Below are 15456 nucleotides of genomic sequence, written 5' to 3'. Positions count from 1 at the left end.
GGAAAATAAAAAACCTCATAATTAAATATCAAACATTTTTATTTTCAGTAAAACTTATTAAATAAAAACATATTTTATTTACTTTCTTTATTGTAACATACTTGATTCTCCAGGTTGTAGGTAAGTAATCAAAGTATAACAAAAATAAAGGTGGAAAATGCAAAATAAAACGTATAATATTCTCGTATTGATCACAAAATTTCAAAGTACACATGGTCATAATTCATGCTTATTTACTGTAATTATTTTATTACTAGTAAACAGCTTAGAAATTACGAGAAACAGAATGAATAGTTCTATTGGTCCATTTCAGTTAGGACAACAAAGTTCAAAAGTAAATCTCTTGAGAGTTTCTTCTAATATTTCTCACCTATTTCCTATGTTTATCTACTGTTGAAGACTGAAGGAGAAACCTTCCAAATATAAATCAATGAATCACTATTCTTGTTTAGATGTTACCATGCTTTGAGTACTTTGACACCATCAATATCAAATAAGCTTTTGCAGCACAATTCCCAGAACTCTATCTGCTTTTAAAACACAGTAATAAAGGATCTATCAACTTAACAGTATAATAGTTACAATGAGAATTGTCCAAGTTATTATAAAATGCTTGTTCTACAACTATGTAGAAAGCCTGAGTCAATCCACTAAATTTGGTAGGTATACATGTATTGGTCAACAAATGGATGTTTCCAACAGAATCTATTGAAATCCAATCTCTGAAAACACATTAGTGTAAAATTTATCAGCTTGTTTATACAGTACTGTAGTTGCAACAAGTATTTTCTGTAGTAATGTATAAAAGTTGGAGAAAATATTTATGATGTACAAAGTTGTATATGATCCAATAAACTTGGGTGATTGGGATATATTAGTAATACTGGTGTGAAAATGCTTATGAACATCTTGTTTCCTATTTTACTATGCTTACACAGTTACTAGTAAAAAAATAGCTTCCAATATTTGTAAGATACAGTGAGGTTTCACTTACCATACACTACATATGTGTATGTATGTATATATTATTACTATTTACAAATAAATATTTAAATTTTATTTACTTTCTTAAAACACAGAACAACAGATAGAAATATTCATAAAACAATGAATACCAAAAAAGTATAAATAAGTACACTGATACCACAAAAAATGTATTTCTGTTAAGAACATAGCACTGACCATAATACTTCAAACTCCTCATTAATATAAAAGTTTTTCTCTCGTAAATAGCTTTGACTAACAGAACTATTTTGAGGAAATGAACAGCTTAAAAGGTAAAAAAAAGCAGGTGTAGACAAACAAGTCTTCTCAAATAATGAAGTGGTAGGTAGACCCAATATGATGGATTAAATAAACATTATATCATCTCAGCAAATAGAAAAGGTAAGTTCTTATTTTATATTCTAGCTTGCCAATATCAGAAATTTGAGTTTGTAATTTGTATAAAACTATAGATATTGTATTGTTGGTGTCATAAAACATAACCTGAAAAACCAAGATGATGATCATGTACCAGTGTGACACACAAAAATGTATATTTGGCCTTTTTTTTTATTTACATTTAAATTATGAAATTAACTAATGTATCATATCACAACTTCAATTAAAGTCTACAATTTGATACCGAGTTTACTGACACACATTCATAAAATAGTAGTTCAATAAAATTTTGAATGTAAGTTTACAATACGATGACATGCCCTTTGACCCCTATCTACCTGTAACAGTAAGGATAAAATAGAGCAAAGTTTGTTCACCCATAATACATTTCTTATATTGTTAACTTTTTGCTGCAGAATCCTTTTCTTCCCCAAATGACAAATTACGTCAGTTCTTTACTACTGAATAATACTAAAATCAAGAAATTAATATAGGTAATATATTTTTTTTAAACTTACACTGTGAATCTTAAACTTTTACCAGTTGTCCTGAAAATAATCTACATTATAAATATTACAATGCATCAATCATAAGTGACTGAAAATAAACCACCTAGTTCTACAAACACCCAAAACTTAATCTGTAATGGAGTTCTTACATCTATCCTGTCTTTTTTTTAATTTTTAAGCATTTAACTATTTGATGAATTAAGTTATAATAAATTATAGATTTCAAATATAACTTGTGAAATAAACACACACACACACACACACACGTTATCATTGAAAATGAGCTTTGTTTTTCCTATTCTACTTTGATTAAAGAATCAAACCTTATGCCCAATAAGAATGATCACTATGTTTTTATGTAACATATTTCTGAGCATAAGTTGTATTACTTGCTAATTTAAATAACAAATAAAGAGAGAGAATAAATATGTGATTCTTAATGCACATCTTGGAAACTAAGTACTGCAAATCATTTGTTTGATACGGTGTTTTATGACACAAAGCAGCTGTGTTATCTGCACCAAACATCCAGTAAAAAGTTAAAATTAAAGTAAATTGAGTGAAATTCATAAAAGGAAATAAAGGTAAAACAACACAAAGTTTAAAAAACATAAATAGCACTAAAACCAATGTTTACACCTAGTCTACAATGTTAAGAGAAAAACTACAGTAATAGAAGTTGTAACAGACTTTCTGTAGCATAACTGTAATTATCATAACTCACCAGGAAGATTAACAGGTAAGTACAAGAACCACCAGTCACCTGAAGTTGGCCTTCTTAACAGCCATTATCAAAAAGTAATAAAAGTGTTAAAAGACATGCAGTAAAATTGTAATAATAGCTCACCAGGTCGACTAACGGGTAGTTCAAACAGCAGTGTTAGTCACCTGAAGTTGCCCTTTCCAGTCCTGTTTGAGTTATTTAATGTAACGACCATTGTGTAATTTCAAATCAAACGAGAGAGATTGTGACTCTTAAAAAGGGAACCACAATAAAAAAGGTTTAATAAAGAAATATAAAACACTTAAATGAGATTAATGGCCATTAAAAAACTAAAAACTTTATCAAGGTGGACAGTGTCACTGTCACCAATAACACTGTCTAATGTTATGGACAAACCTTGGGACAGAACATGTGTAAAATAGTGCCGTTGTTGAGAGTTGTAACACTTGCAAGAAAGTAAAATGTGGCTTATAGTGATCTGAGTGTTACAAAAACTACATATTGGTGCATCAGTTAAAGATAAAAGAAAATGATGAGTTAAAAAACTGTGACCAATGCGTACTCTAGTCAGAACAACATCCTCTTTCCGATCCTTACAGAAGTAAGACGGCCAAATCCAACATAGGGTTTTATTTGGAAAAGCTTGTTTTCGTGTTACTCACTCCAAGTCGACTACCAGCTGTCCATATATGAAACAGGCAGAGTATGGAACACTTCAGTAAAAGATTGAGGGCAGTCTGTAGCTGCCGCACAATATACCTCATGTTCGAAGCTGACATGAGATGTGAAAGTCATCAACATAAAGTGTTTGCAACAGTGAGAAGGAGTTGTTCAGTGATGCCATCAATCTTTATACTGAAAAGTGTGACATTCAAAACACAGCCCTGAGGGACTCCAAGTTCCTGTAGAAAAGAATGGGAAAAAGTCGAACCTACACGAACTTGGAATCAACTGTCCATTAAATATGTTTTAATAAAAATGGACAAATGGCCATGTAACCCATATATATGGAGGTGTCACAAAATGCCATACTTCCATGTTGTCGTTTGAGAAAGGCTTCTCTGATTGACGTTTCAAGTCAAATTAGGTGGCCTACGAGGAGCACTGTCTTCAGAACCTACACTGGGTGGGTGAGAGAAGGCTGTTTGATTTGAGGAACCAAATAAGACGAGCATTAACCATCCTATCTAAGGTCTCAGAGAGACAGCATGTCAAAGCAATTGGACGATAGTGTTAAGGAATCTTGGGATCCTTCCCACACTTAGAGAAAGGTAGGACAACACCCTGGTATCAGGAAAAACATTCTCCTGTCAGATCCAGTTAAAAACAATCAGAAGAATAGCAAGAAAAGCAGAAGATAAATGGTGTAGCATTTCATAGTGTACATCATCAGGGCCAACCAATGTATTGCTAGACCAATGGAGGGCCAGTTTGAGTTCCACCAGCGTAAATAGACGACTGTAATCATAGAGAAATCAGCTTGAAAGGAAAGAGGTGATCACTTTGTCCCAGTCTTGATGACTAAAAAGGTGGAGGAAGAAGTAGAAGTGCTAGATACCCAGCAAAAACTTCCACCTAGAGTGTTGGCGATGCTCCGGGTATCAGCTACTTCCTGGCCATCAGAGAGCAAGATCAAGAGGGGGAAAGAATTATATTGCCCACTGATCTTTCGAATTTTGTCCCATATGTCTTTGGAACTAGTAATAGAAGATATGCTAGTTGTGAACTTAATCCAGGATCCGTCCTGGCTTTAACGTCTTACCCACTGAGCATGTGCGCAGGCCTGTTGGAAAGCGATGGGGTTCAAGAGTGTGGGTTATCTATAGAAGAGGATTCCAATGAATAAGGACGTGAACAAATGATCGTTTTGCATCTTGGGGTGAGAGAAGAAGATGCATTCAAGGAAATGTACTTTCCAAAGAAATTGGATCTTGGAATTTGTTGGAATGTACGTAAGGGACAGATATGGGAGTTGAAGTTAATTCATCAACTTTTTTAACCATGGAGGTCAGAAGACTTTTCATTTGATTTGGGAACAATTCTTTTGGAGCCACAGAGAAATCAGTCTGCACTCTAACTACAGTAGTGGAACTAAGTGCAGCAGCATATTGCCAAGATGAAGTGGTGGACAGCAACTTTCGAGCCTTAGGATAAGTAATGTTATGAATCGTTTTCAAATGCTGCACCTCTTTTTCTTCCAACCATTTAGGGCAAGAATGAAAGTAGGATGGGTGAGAGCCATTGCAATTGACACAATGAGGGTCCATTTCACACTCATAGGCATCATGGTCCTTGCCACTGCAACGAGTACACATCAAGGAACCATGACATGACGTTTTTTAAGTGACTGAACCGCTGTCACTGAAAACATTGGAGAGGGTTTGGAATGTATGGCCATACCTTGCAATTAAGATAACCTCCTTTGATGGTAGCAGGTGGAAGTGGTGACGTAAATGTCATAATGAGGATATTGGTTGGCATCATAATTCCATTTTTGCAAGTGGAGATACACCTCACTATAGAAACTCCTTGAGTAGTAGGAGGTGTAACCTCAATAGGTATATCCCCAATTGCCTTTGAATGCAAGAGAAGTTCACTGTGTTGAGATGCAAATGTTTCCACTAATATGTCATGAGATGGAAGCTTCTTTACTGACTTTGGAGAGCCAGCAAGTCCCTCTAGTCCTTTCCAAATGAAAAAGGGATACATTTGCCCTAAAGGTTTGTCTGAAAGAAAATGAGGTACAACAGGTGTTACAGATGTTGAAGATTGCTGTTCAGAATCTTCAAGACGTGGTCATTTACCTATGGACTATTTTTTCACTATTTTATTTAAGTTTTTATTTGGAGGATACATAATAAAAAAAAGAATAATTTGGTGCCCACAGACCCCACCCATCGTGAAGCCCTATGAGGGGACACACTACAATGTCAAACAAGGACACTGCAGCAATGCCAGGGTTTCATGAGCACTATACCCAAACACCAGCATCAGATACAATGTCCACAACACCCGTTGAGAACTGGTACTGGTTGACCCTAGCCCAAGTGGACCAGCTGTCTGACCCGGGGGGGACCACAAGGCTGCCCATCTACAGGAATTCTATGCCAAAGTGGTGTGTTAGGGTTGCACCACTCAACCACCAGGATCCTCTCCTCCCCTTCAAGGGTCACCATATATGGCAAACATGTGGGTGGATGTTTAGATTCCAGAGGAGGTAAACTGAAAGAACAGAACCTTCCCTGGGAGGTCCCCTCACCATGTACAGGAATCCACACCAAGGGGCTACAAACCAGTTTCTCATCCATGGGCCATTGATAGTTTGTCACAACCACACTGCTTGTTCATGGGATTTCACAAAACAAAACAAAAACTAGCATGATGTCCAGTTGTAAATCATTATGGCTTTTTGTTTAATTTGCATTTTATTGGTCTACAATAGCTTAGGAAAGCATTAAGCCTGTCCCTGGTATCAAAAATATTGAGAAATGATGTTACAGATCGTATAAAAATGTTTAAAAAAATCAATAAAACTTTGAAATATACAACTTGTTTTCTCACACTAAATAAGAAACACCACATCAACACTTTGAACTAATGATTTGGCTTCATCTACTAAAAACTTTAAAAGTTGCTAGTTAACTAAAAATCTGGGCAACAAAAAATTTGTTTTGCAATTCCTTGTGCAAAATGGCACATCCACACTTACAGGTTATGTTTTTAAATAAAAACAAACATGAGTATAACTAACTATATATCACAAGTCTGAGGCATCAAGAAGTGCAAATATACAGTAAGTTTTACCTGGGAAGTTGTTGATATCAATGACAGCATATCGACCAGTATTTTTCTCACAAATGATGTCAATTCCAAAAAGAGCCAGTCCTAGCTCAGTCTGGATAGATTTAACAACATGCTCAAGTTGGTTAGGATCAAGATTTCTTGGAGAATCTGGATCTGGGTCTTCTAACTGGTGGAAGATATTGAATAAATCCAATTTTCTTTAAAAATGTATTAATACTGTATTGTAATGTTCAACTTTTTAATTTACAAATTGGTTTCTTATAGGTGAAAAAGCTGAGCTATAATATCAAAAATACACAATTAAAATAAGTACAGGAATTTTTTTTAAATCAATAAAAGTAAATGAAATTAGTATAGTATGCATTTCCAAAATTATAACAAGGGAACAAAAAGCAACTTCCTATATTAATTTACAATTTACTTTATAAAAATTCAACTTACTAAAAACAATACGAGTCAATGTCAACCCTCGTTTCCATATACAGTTTGTTTCTGGGAAGTAGAAGATGGCTTTTGAAAATTTAATACTTAAAATTAAAAAGAAAAAAGATCAGTGTATGTTTTCAAACTAAAGTTTATTTAAATATGTCACATCTTATATGTAATATCATAGGAATGTTAATTTTTGTGGAACTTGTAGACACAGAATGAATTTAGATAATAAAATTATATCCCTGGATCACTAACTGTGGTCAATTTCCACAAAAACAACTTAAATTATTTCATAATCTGTTCATTAAAGAATGCCAAATAAAAATATCTTAACCTTAATTTAAACCATTCTAAATCATTGCACTACAGGATCAAATTCAACATGATAACTCCAAGACCAATGACAATAGAGCTATGTGTTTAACTCGATTACTCACAATACAGCTGAATAACCTATAAGTATTAATTACATTGATTAATGTCATGAAAATAATCAACTAATCAAAATCACTGTTTCTAACTATTCCAATTATCCAAATTGAATATTGTTATGATATCTCAATATTTTCAATTAATTCAAAGTTGTGCAGCTTAGTCAGTTAGTGTCATAGTTCATGAAGATAATCAAATAATTAAAATTAGCATTTCCAACTATTACTATTTTTGGTTATTCCAGCTACTTAATTCTTGTATGAGAATAACTATCCAAAATAGTAATGCTTGAAAATAGAAAATATGCCCAACACAACAGAATATGTACAAAAACATCATTTAGTGTAACCTAGCTATCAACTGTTAGTACTGAATTAATATATTGAGATAATACTATGGAAGTTCAATGGAAGCACACACACGAACAAAAGCAAAATGTGAGCTGGTACAAAATAAGCTGAAAATTGTTTTCCAACAAAAAAAGGAGGTTCTCCTCTTTATACTTCTGTTTTCTGGTGCTTCAATAGTACTTTCACCTCTGACCCATGATAGAAAATACTGACATCTGGAGGTTTCACTCAGATTTGTAACTTGCTGAGTACATCACCAGTGGAACACGTGAAGGAAAGAGTCAGCATCAGTAACAACTTTCTTAGTTAGATGGAAATTGCTATTCACCAGAGATAAAATCCAGCTTCTAACTGTGATTCTATCATCATAATTTTTTTACAACAAGAGTTTCCTGAATGTTTGGAGATTAACTACTGAAGAAAAATATACTTTAGTTTTTCAGTCAGTATACTTATGCCATTTATTTTTCAGTCAGAAATACTTTCATAATTTTGTACACAGCATAATTTCAAATATCAGATAACATAAACAGTTATGAGGGAAAATGTAAAACACTGGGGTTTTGTAAGTCACCTAGATAACTCTGGAGAAACTAAGAATATTTTATTCATAAAAATTGTAATACATTATACAACTTTATGTATTTTATTTCTTAACTTCTATGTAATTTTTCATTTTGAAATGAAGTGTTATATGTTTTCCTTACATCTAATCCTACAAAGAACACCAGTTTCTCAGAAAGTACCAAGTTTCAAATACACTCGTCTTAAAAATTCAAACGCTAGTTAACTTTCATCTGTATAACCTGTAGAATTTCCTAAACAAATATTTTTTCAGGAAAACTTATATTTTATTGATTGTTTTTCCTACCATGATTCTGTATATATTCAGTCAACTTGAACAACCTTGTAACTACCACAACAGTGTGAAATAAATCTAAATTACCATTTTTTTCTTCTAGAATAACAGAAGATTGTAACAGAAAATAAAAATTAGTTATCCTAAACTGCTTAAGGACTGTATCAGTTCCCATTTAATTTATTTTATTGCCCTTTGAACCATGTTTAACTAATAATCCCATGATATAAATTTTAAAACAATGGCAAATGTATAATTCAACTCATGATACTGAATGATATAATGCACAAGATACACATAGATCTTATGGAAATTTCTATTTCATTGTCTAACTTGATGAAATTCTAATTTTTACTTTTTTGAATACTTTAATAACAATAAAAATCTACATAAAAATAAATTTATTAACACTCCTACAAAAAGTGGAGTAATAGGCCCCAGAGCAACTTGAAAGGTTATTAATATTAGGCTAATAAATTTGTATTTATGGAAATTTCATATAAATACAAATTTATTAGCCTAATATTAATAACCTTTCAAGTTGCTCTGGGGCCTATTAGGCCCCACTTTTCGTAGGAGTGTTAATTATGTTTGACCTCTTTTGTTGTTTTTTTACCATCTGCCCCATTATGAAAGTTAACCTTTGTTTCTTATATCGATGATATTAGTAACTAACAATTTTTATTTACTTGAAATACACACTTAAAAATACAAAATAAGAAGACACAAAGAGAAAACAGTGTCCTAATACTATTATAATTTAAGTGTCTTTCTAAACAAGACATAAAACACAAGAAGATTAACAACACAATGATATAAAATAAAACTGCATACAGACCAAACCTAAGGAATAAAAGCTTCATTTAAAAAACCATTTATGGAGAGGAAGCAGGAAGTAATATGTTGGAAAACTTCTAATCAGCCTTTTACATGCCAACCAACATTTTAATAAATGTATAAAAGATAGATATGGTGGGCAAGATCAGTGCTTCTCAACCTTTTCCAATATCATTTACCATTAAGTGCTTCACAACAGCCCACTCACTCCAGTTTCAAAAAAATAAAAATAAAAGTACTAAATTAAAATACAAAATTATTTATTATATAAATCAAACTACAACTACAAGGTGTTCGGAAAGTCACTGCACAGTTTTGTAATCATATTTTCATTCAGTCTATTTCAAGCCAGCAACTGATAGCGGTGTTTAGAAACAAAATAAGAAGGATCCAAGCCTGTACTGATGCCAACGGGGGTCACTTTCAACATTGTTTATAATTGTGATTCATATTTACCTCCTGTATTCTATATTGAAACATGTCTGTTAATAAATATTTAAGTGCACAGAGACTTTCTGTACACCCTGTAGAATAAATAATAATAACTAATGGCTTCTTTTCTTTTGAATTTGTTATATACCTGATAATACTCATTCACCCAGTTGAGAAGCACTGGGTTAGAAGAACCTTTTCAAAATACATCTTTGATTCTATTCTGTTAAAAATGAAAGAAAGTGGTATGAAAATTACATAATGCAAGTTAATATAATAATTAATAATATTTATAATGCAGGTTATGTCAGGGAAAAAAAATTGAAATTTTTTTTTAAAGATAAATGTTTTATTGGTTAGCATAGTCTGCATACATTTTTATTTTCTTTTTATGTGTTGTTTTGATTTTATGGTTTTACTCTGAAGATCATCTACATATCTTAAACTGGTGTACAGTTTTGCTTGCTTAATGATATAGAACATGAGATACTCCAAATTTGGTATCAACTTTGGTAGAATATTGAAACTGATTTGTAAGATCATTTACATGTGTGAACGATTTAACTATAAACAACCTGTTTGAAAAAGTAACTACTTTATGATCACACAAACATAAAGATCTGTTCATTTGGCCTTTCTGTGAAAGGTGCTGGATTAACATTTCAATATAAAATAGATGTATTGTCAGATTGTTCATAAGTTATACATTACAATATGATACAAATCATTAGTGTTACTGTGCAGTTATTGATTATATACCAAAAATTGTCATATCCTGCCACCAGTGTTTAGTTAATATTCTAATAATACATTAGAAATATAAAAAGAAAAATAGAGCCTTTATGATGGAAACATTTCTGTCAATGGAAATTGAACTACACACTGAAGCATACTTTGCCCCTGTATAGATTCCCTTGTCATGTTAACTCTCTCATCACCAACATTCTTTTGTACAAACATCACTTTCTCTTCACAGAAAACCAATATATGTAGCATAAAAATATAGCTAATAATCCATATTTTAATCATATACAAGTTTTAAGTTTATAAAGCAATATTTAAAAAAAAAATCCAGAATTTCCACAATAAGAATTTTAACATTTTCTCTCTTAGCATTCCCTCTTTTCTAATTTATTTACCACCCCTCCAAAAAGCACAAAATTTAACACATTACTCATTATAAAGTGTCATTGTTCCAGCAAATCATAATTTTCACAGTCTTTATTCTTATTTCTTTCTATGTCCACCTGTCATATCCTCTCTTTCAGAAATTGCTAATGTTTCTCTCTGACATTCAGTAATACATTAATTATAACCAACAAAAATTCAAGGTTTTAACTTATCCACTGACATGTATTACATTGTTTTCTGTATACAGAATTGTCAACATCATTTGTAGCTCAAGCTTTATTCCTCTGAAAAACACATCAATAAGATTAAATGAATTTCTGCCAGCTCTTTTTGCATAATTAGAATTCAGTAAAATCTGTGATAGTTATTGCATTGGACATATTCTGCTTTTTTCTTGCATATTATCCTTCTGTATTCTTTTAAGCATTAATTAATTAAATAGAAAAATTGTTTAGTGCAGTAGTAGCATTAGTATTAAAAAGCAGAGTTAAACATCATGAAAAAAAGAAGACACAGAGAAGTACTTTGTTTTCTGGCTCAGAATTTTTATCATTCTTTAAACTTCTCAATTTTTCTTAACAAGCTCAGGATCAATGTAGTCATCTTATTTTATCTTGTTTCCATCTTTCAACTGTTCAAGATGTGGAATACTGCTTAAATCTTCATTGGTATAAACTACTAAAAAAGCATAATTCAATAATCCAGCCTTCTAATAATCATCAGATATGGGCTTTCCTTCATTGTTCCTCACGAGTTCTACCCCATTCTAACATTTTGTTTACCCTTAGTGCATTTAAAGAAATCTTTAGTGTTAATTTTTACATTTTCAGCCAACCCTTTCTTATGCATCCTTTTTGATGTCTTAATTTCATGTTTCACCAATGTTCTTGATATTCCATAATCTTCTAAGTCTCCTGTCATACAAGTCAATTTAAATTTCTTAAATTTATGATACTACTCTTTAATTTCTTCTCTTTAAACTCTTTGCAAGCCAACGGGGGTTTTTAAGTCTAGCTACTCTTTTCTTTCTATAAAGAATATGTTTTCCTTGAATACTCAAAATATTTATCTTTAAACATTTTCCACATCTAATCAGTCTCCAAATATCTCAGTTGCTCAATTCACAAGATTATTCTTGTCATATTCCTTCAAAATGTGCTTTTTTTGAAATCTAAAATATTCTTCCTTATCTCCATATGCAGCAAAACATCTAACCCAATAGAGCAATGATCACTTGTACCCACATGTTCCTCAATTTCCACCCTTTCAATCATTTCTGTATTCAAAGTTAACAGTAAATCTAAAATAATATTGTTTCTAGTAGGTTCCTTAACTAATTGGTGAAGAAAGCCATTTTGAACAGTTTTCAAAAACCCTCTTTCCATCACAGCATTTCTAGTCTATATGCTTGAAATCAAAATCACCCATAGTTAGAGCACTGTTTGCTTTTTCAGTGATGTAATCACTTTATCCATGTATTAAATGCTTTTGATGAGAAAAGCATTAATAAAAAAAGCAATTAATTATACTGGTAATATTATTTGTTTAAAATGCAACTTTTTATTTCAACAGTAAATTTGTGTGAAAAAACTTTTCACTTTCTCTGGGGGGAACTGAGCCAAATATTAGCATCCAATATGTCTGAATGAAAATAAGCAGTCACCACTTTTAGTCCTAGACACTGTCAATAAATCCAATGTTTCTCCTTGAGTAAGAAATGTTACATTTTAACACTGATATATTGTATCATAAGTGAGTTGGTTAGATCCATTCATGAATCCAGTGAAAGGTGACCACTCAGTGTCTAAAAGTAAATACACACAAAGTGATTTTTCTTTTAAGTAATAAAAACTGTTTTTGTTGTACATTGCATATGTAGTCTAGCCTGTTTATTTCTTTGCTCAAACTCAGTTAATTTTAGCTAAATTCTACACTTCTTCGTAATATATCATTCCAATCCTCCTGTTATATACCACACCTACCTAATGTAGTTCAGACCTATTTATCCAGTCAGCTGTGGGTCTACGTAATTAATGACCACATAACAGCATGGCCTACCATGCATCATTCTATGGAATCAATTCTAGGGTCAGACGGAGTCCTAAAAAGTACAGTACATACCACTACAACTCACCCATAATACTCACCTTTCTATGGTCCTGTTTGACAGAGAATTTGTAATAACATTTTTAAATACCTATTTTTGCACTTCTTGTCTAAAATATAACTCTATACTGTATTTTAATTAACAGATAAATTCAAAATTTATAACAGTGATGAGCTTCCTAACTTTTCCTTGCACCACAAAGTATCAGAGACTAAGGCTGTGGTGACAATTGGCATTGATGATACTGAAATCATGAAACAACAACTTTCTGCTGTTTCCATCAATAGAACAGAGACAACTGGTGTGGCTGAGAAAGCAGAGATCTATTTATTGCCAAAGGGAAAGGTGACAAAAATGTTAATGAATGTTCAGCTTTTCCCCTTTTAACAAGATTTGTTCACAAGAAGACCATCAGGTAGCATTAGCATGTCATTACTAGGAAACACTGATGGCCATTATCAGTCAATGTATGATAGTAGCCTCACTCTATGGCTGCAATACTGAGTTCATAGAGGCTTTGGGCACTAGAAAACAAGTAGCTACAAGCCAAGTCGACTGCAGTATGATTGCCTGTAATAGAGGATGTTTTACAGACATAAAATAGAAGAGAATATTTGAGAGTGAGCCAAATGGCTGTAATTAAGGGTTGACTGTTATACCACACTGACAAGTATACAAGGTTTGACAGCACTCTTTGAAGAAATCAGTTTAAACTGATAGTATCATGAGTACACCACTTTATCAATATTGTATGTTGAAACAAGCCATAACACAAGTATATTTTGACTTTTAAGACTTTTCACTTTTGCTGTGTTTTCACTGCCCTGCTTTATAAGGTTTGCCTCACAAATGTCTCTCTCAAGCTGAAACAACAGTGCCAATGAATTGTTTTATTATGTACTGAACTTACCTATTTTCTGCTAATAAAATGTATTCTCAATGTTAAGTTGTCAAGCACAAACCTAGTCCTTCCTTACCTCTGTGAGAACAGATGCAGAGCCAGGTTTTGAGATATCATGACTGTCAAAGAATATAGTTTCATGATCTGAAAATATATAACAAGAAAAATATCTATTTTACACAGTTATGTGCTAACTACCAATCCTACAAAAACATAAATAACTGTACATTTTTCAATAGAATCAATAATAAGAAATTATTAAATTAATATACTTCTAATGGTTAAATTTGCAGCATAAAATAATTTTACTGCTAGTGCTATAGAAAATAAATTAATGTTATTTCTGCTACCCAACTAATAAATCTTTATTATAATTTTAAATACTCGAAAAGTTCTTGTGTAATTACTAGTTTTTTTATAACTTAAAAATGCTTTGTGTGTTCTTGGAAACTTTTACAGCTCAATTATCAAAAACATTTAATTTGCACACACTGTTGACATTTTCTCAACCAGTTTCAGGCTAACCAAAAAAAACTGTCAGATGTATAAATTTGTCCAGCATTCTCAGTCTACAAAAGCTAGATTTTGTCTCATAACATAAAGCAAATAATGCAGTTTGAGATATTTGCTATTATCTTTAATAATATTGTTTTTCTTTCTAGTGTGAACAAATCACTCATTACAAATTGAGTTATTATCTCTTAAAAAAGTGTAATAGTTTATTTTCACATAGATTTTTGTTCAACATAATTGGGAATACATACATACTTGTATATAGAATGAAATGCAACTTTCCTTTACAATTATCAGTTTTCAATTTACAAATGGTTGTTGTTGAACCAGAAGCATCATCACTATTTGGTAACAATCTTTCTAACAATTCTAGCACAGCTACCAACTATTACGTTATTTTCATGCACTCACACACACACGCACTCACACACATATATGTATATCAAGAAAATTACAGATGTTGTTAACAACCAGTTAGAACTGAATGACATCTTTAATAACCTTACAGCAGACAGCACTTTTGTAATCTTAAATTTCCTAATCCATGCAAATAAAGTCAGATGTGTACAAGTGTGTGATTGATCCAGCAGAGTAAAAATTCATAACAAAAATTTAGGTTATACTCTACCATTTTAAGTACTATATACTTCAATATTTTATCTGTTTAAGCATAAATATATTTTGACCTAAACTCTCTTTTATCTTTATCTTATTTTATGTTGTACAATGTTTTATCAACCCAATTTCTAGTTAGGAATTAAACAGATAAGATGTTCTGATACATCATTTATAGTTAACAAATATGACCAGAAACATTCACGAGAAATGTTACATACTGTTACAAGTTTAAAGCTGTTTAGGATAAACAAATAGTTTCATGTTACAACTTGAATAAATCATTCTAAAAAGAAAATAAGGAAAAATTTTAATTCATTTCAAATTGATTTTGGTGGTTAAGAGGTGAAACCTCATATAGAATTAGGGTAAAGAAAATAATAGATAAAATGGAGTTTTGCTGGGAAAAAACCCAAAAATGTCTGAA

The 15456-nt window shown here is 31.8% G+C and overlaps 2 protein-coding genes across 3 annotated transcripts in view; both read right to left on the bottom strand.

Annotated features, from left to right (window-relative positions):
• Nucleotides 1–6353, bottom strand: part of LOC143225980 (uncharacterized) — a 98544-nt gene extending 92191 nt beyond the window's left edge. Inside the window, exon 1 of the mRNA XM_076456263.1 lies at nucleotides 2656–6353. Within this exon, the coding sequence (XP_076312378.1) occupies nucleotides 4515–4931 (417 nt within the window). The 5' untranslated portion in view covers nucleotides 4932–6353 and the 3' untranslated portion in view covers nucleotides 2656–4514. The remainder of the gene's footprint in view (nucleotides 1–2655) is intronic.
• LOC143225979 (inositol-tetrakisphosphate 1-kinase-like) overlaps nucleotides 1–15456 on the bottom strand; it is a 57025-nt gene that overhangs the window by 4141 nt on the left and 37428 nt on the right. For both annotated transcript variants that reach the window (XM_076456260.1, XM_076456262.1), the window contains 2 exons: nucleotides 13978–14045; nucleotides 6421–6586 (listed from right to left, as the gene is read on the bottom strand). In XM_076456260.1, coding sequence (XP_076312375.1) covers nucleotides 6421–6586; nucleotides 13978–14045 — 234 coding nt within the window. The remainder of the gene's footprint in view (nucleotides 1–6420; nucleotides 6587–13977; nucleotides 14046–15456) is intronic.

Source organism: Tachypleus tridentatus, chromosome 9 (genome assembly GCF_004210375.1).
Source record: "Tachypleus tridentatus isolate NWPU-2018 chromosome 9, ASM421037v1, whole genome shotgun sequence".
Classification (NCBI taxonomy): Eukaryota; Metazoa; Arthropoda; class Merostomata; order Xiphosura; family Limulidae; genus Tachypleus; species Tachypleus tridentatus.
The sequence above is the reverse complement of the archived record's forward strand: the minus strand, read 5'-3'. Positions and strand labels throughout refer to the sequence as shown.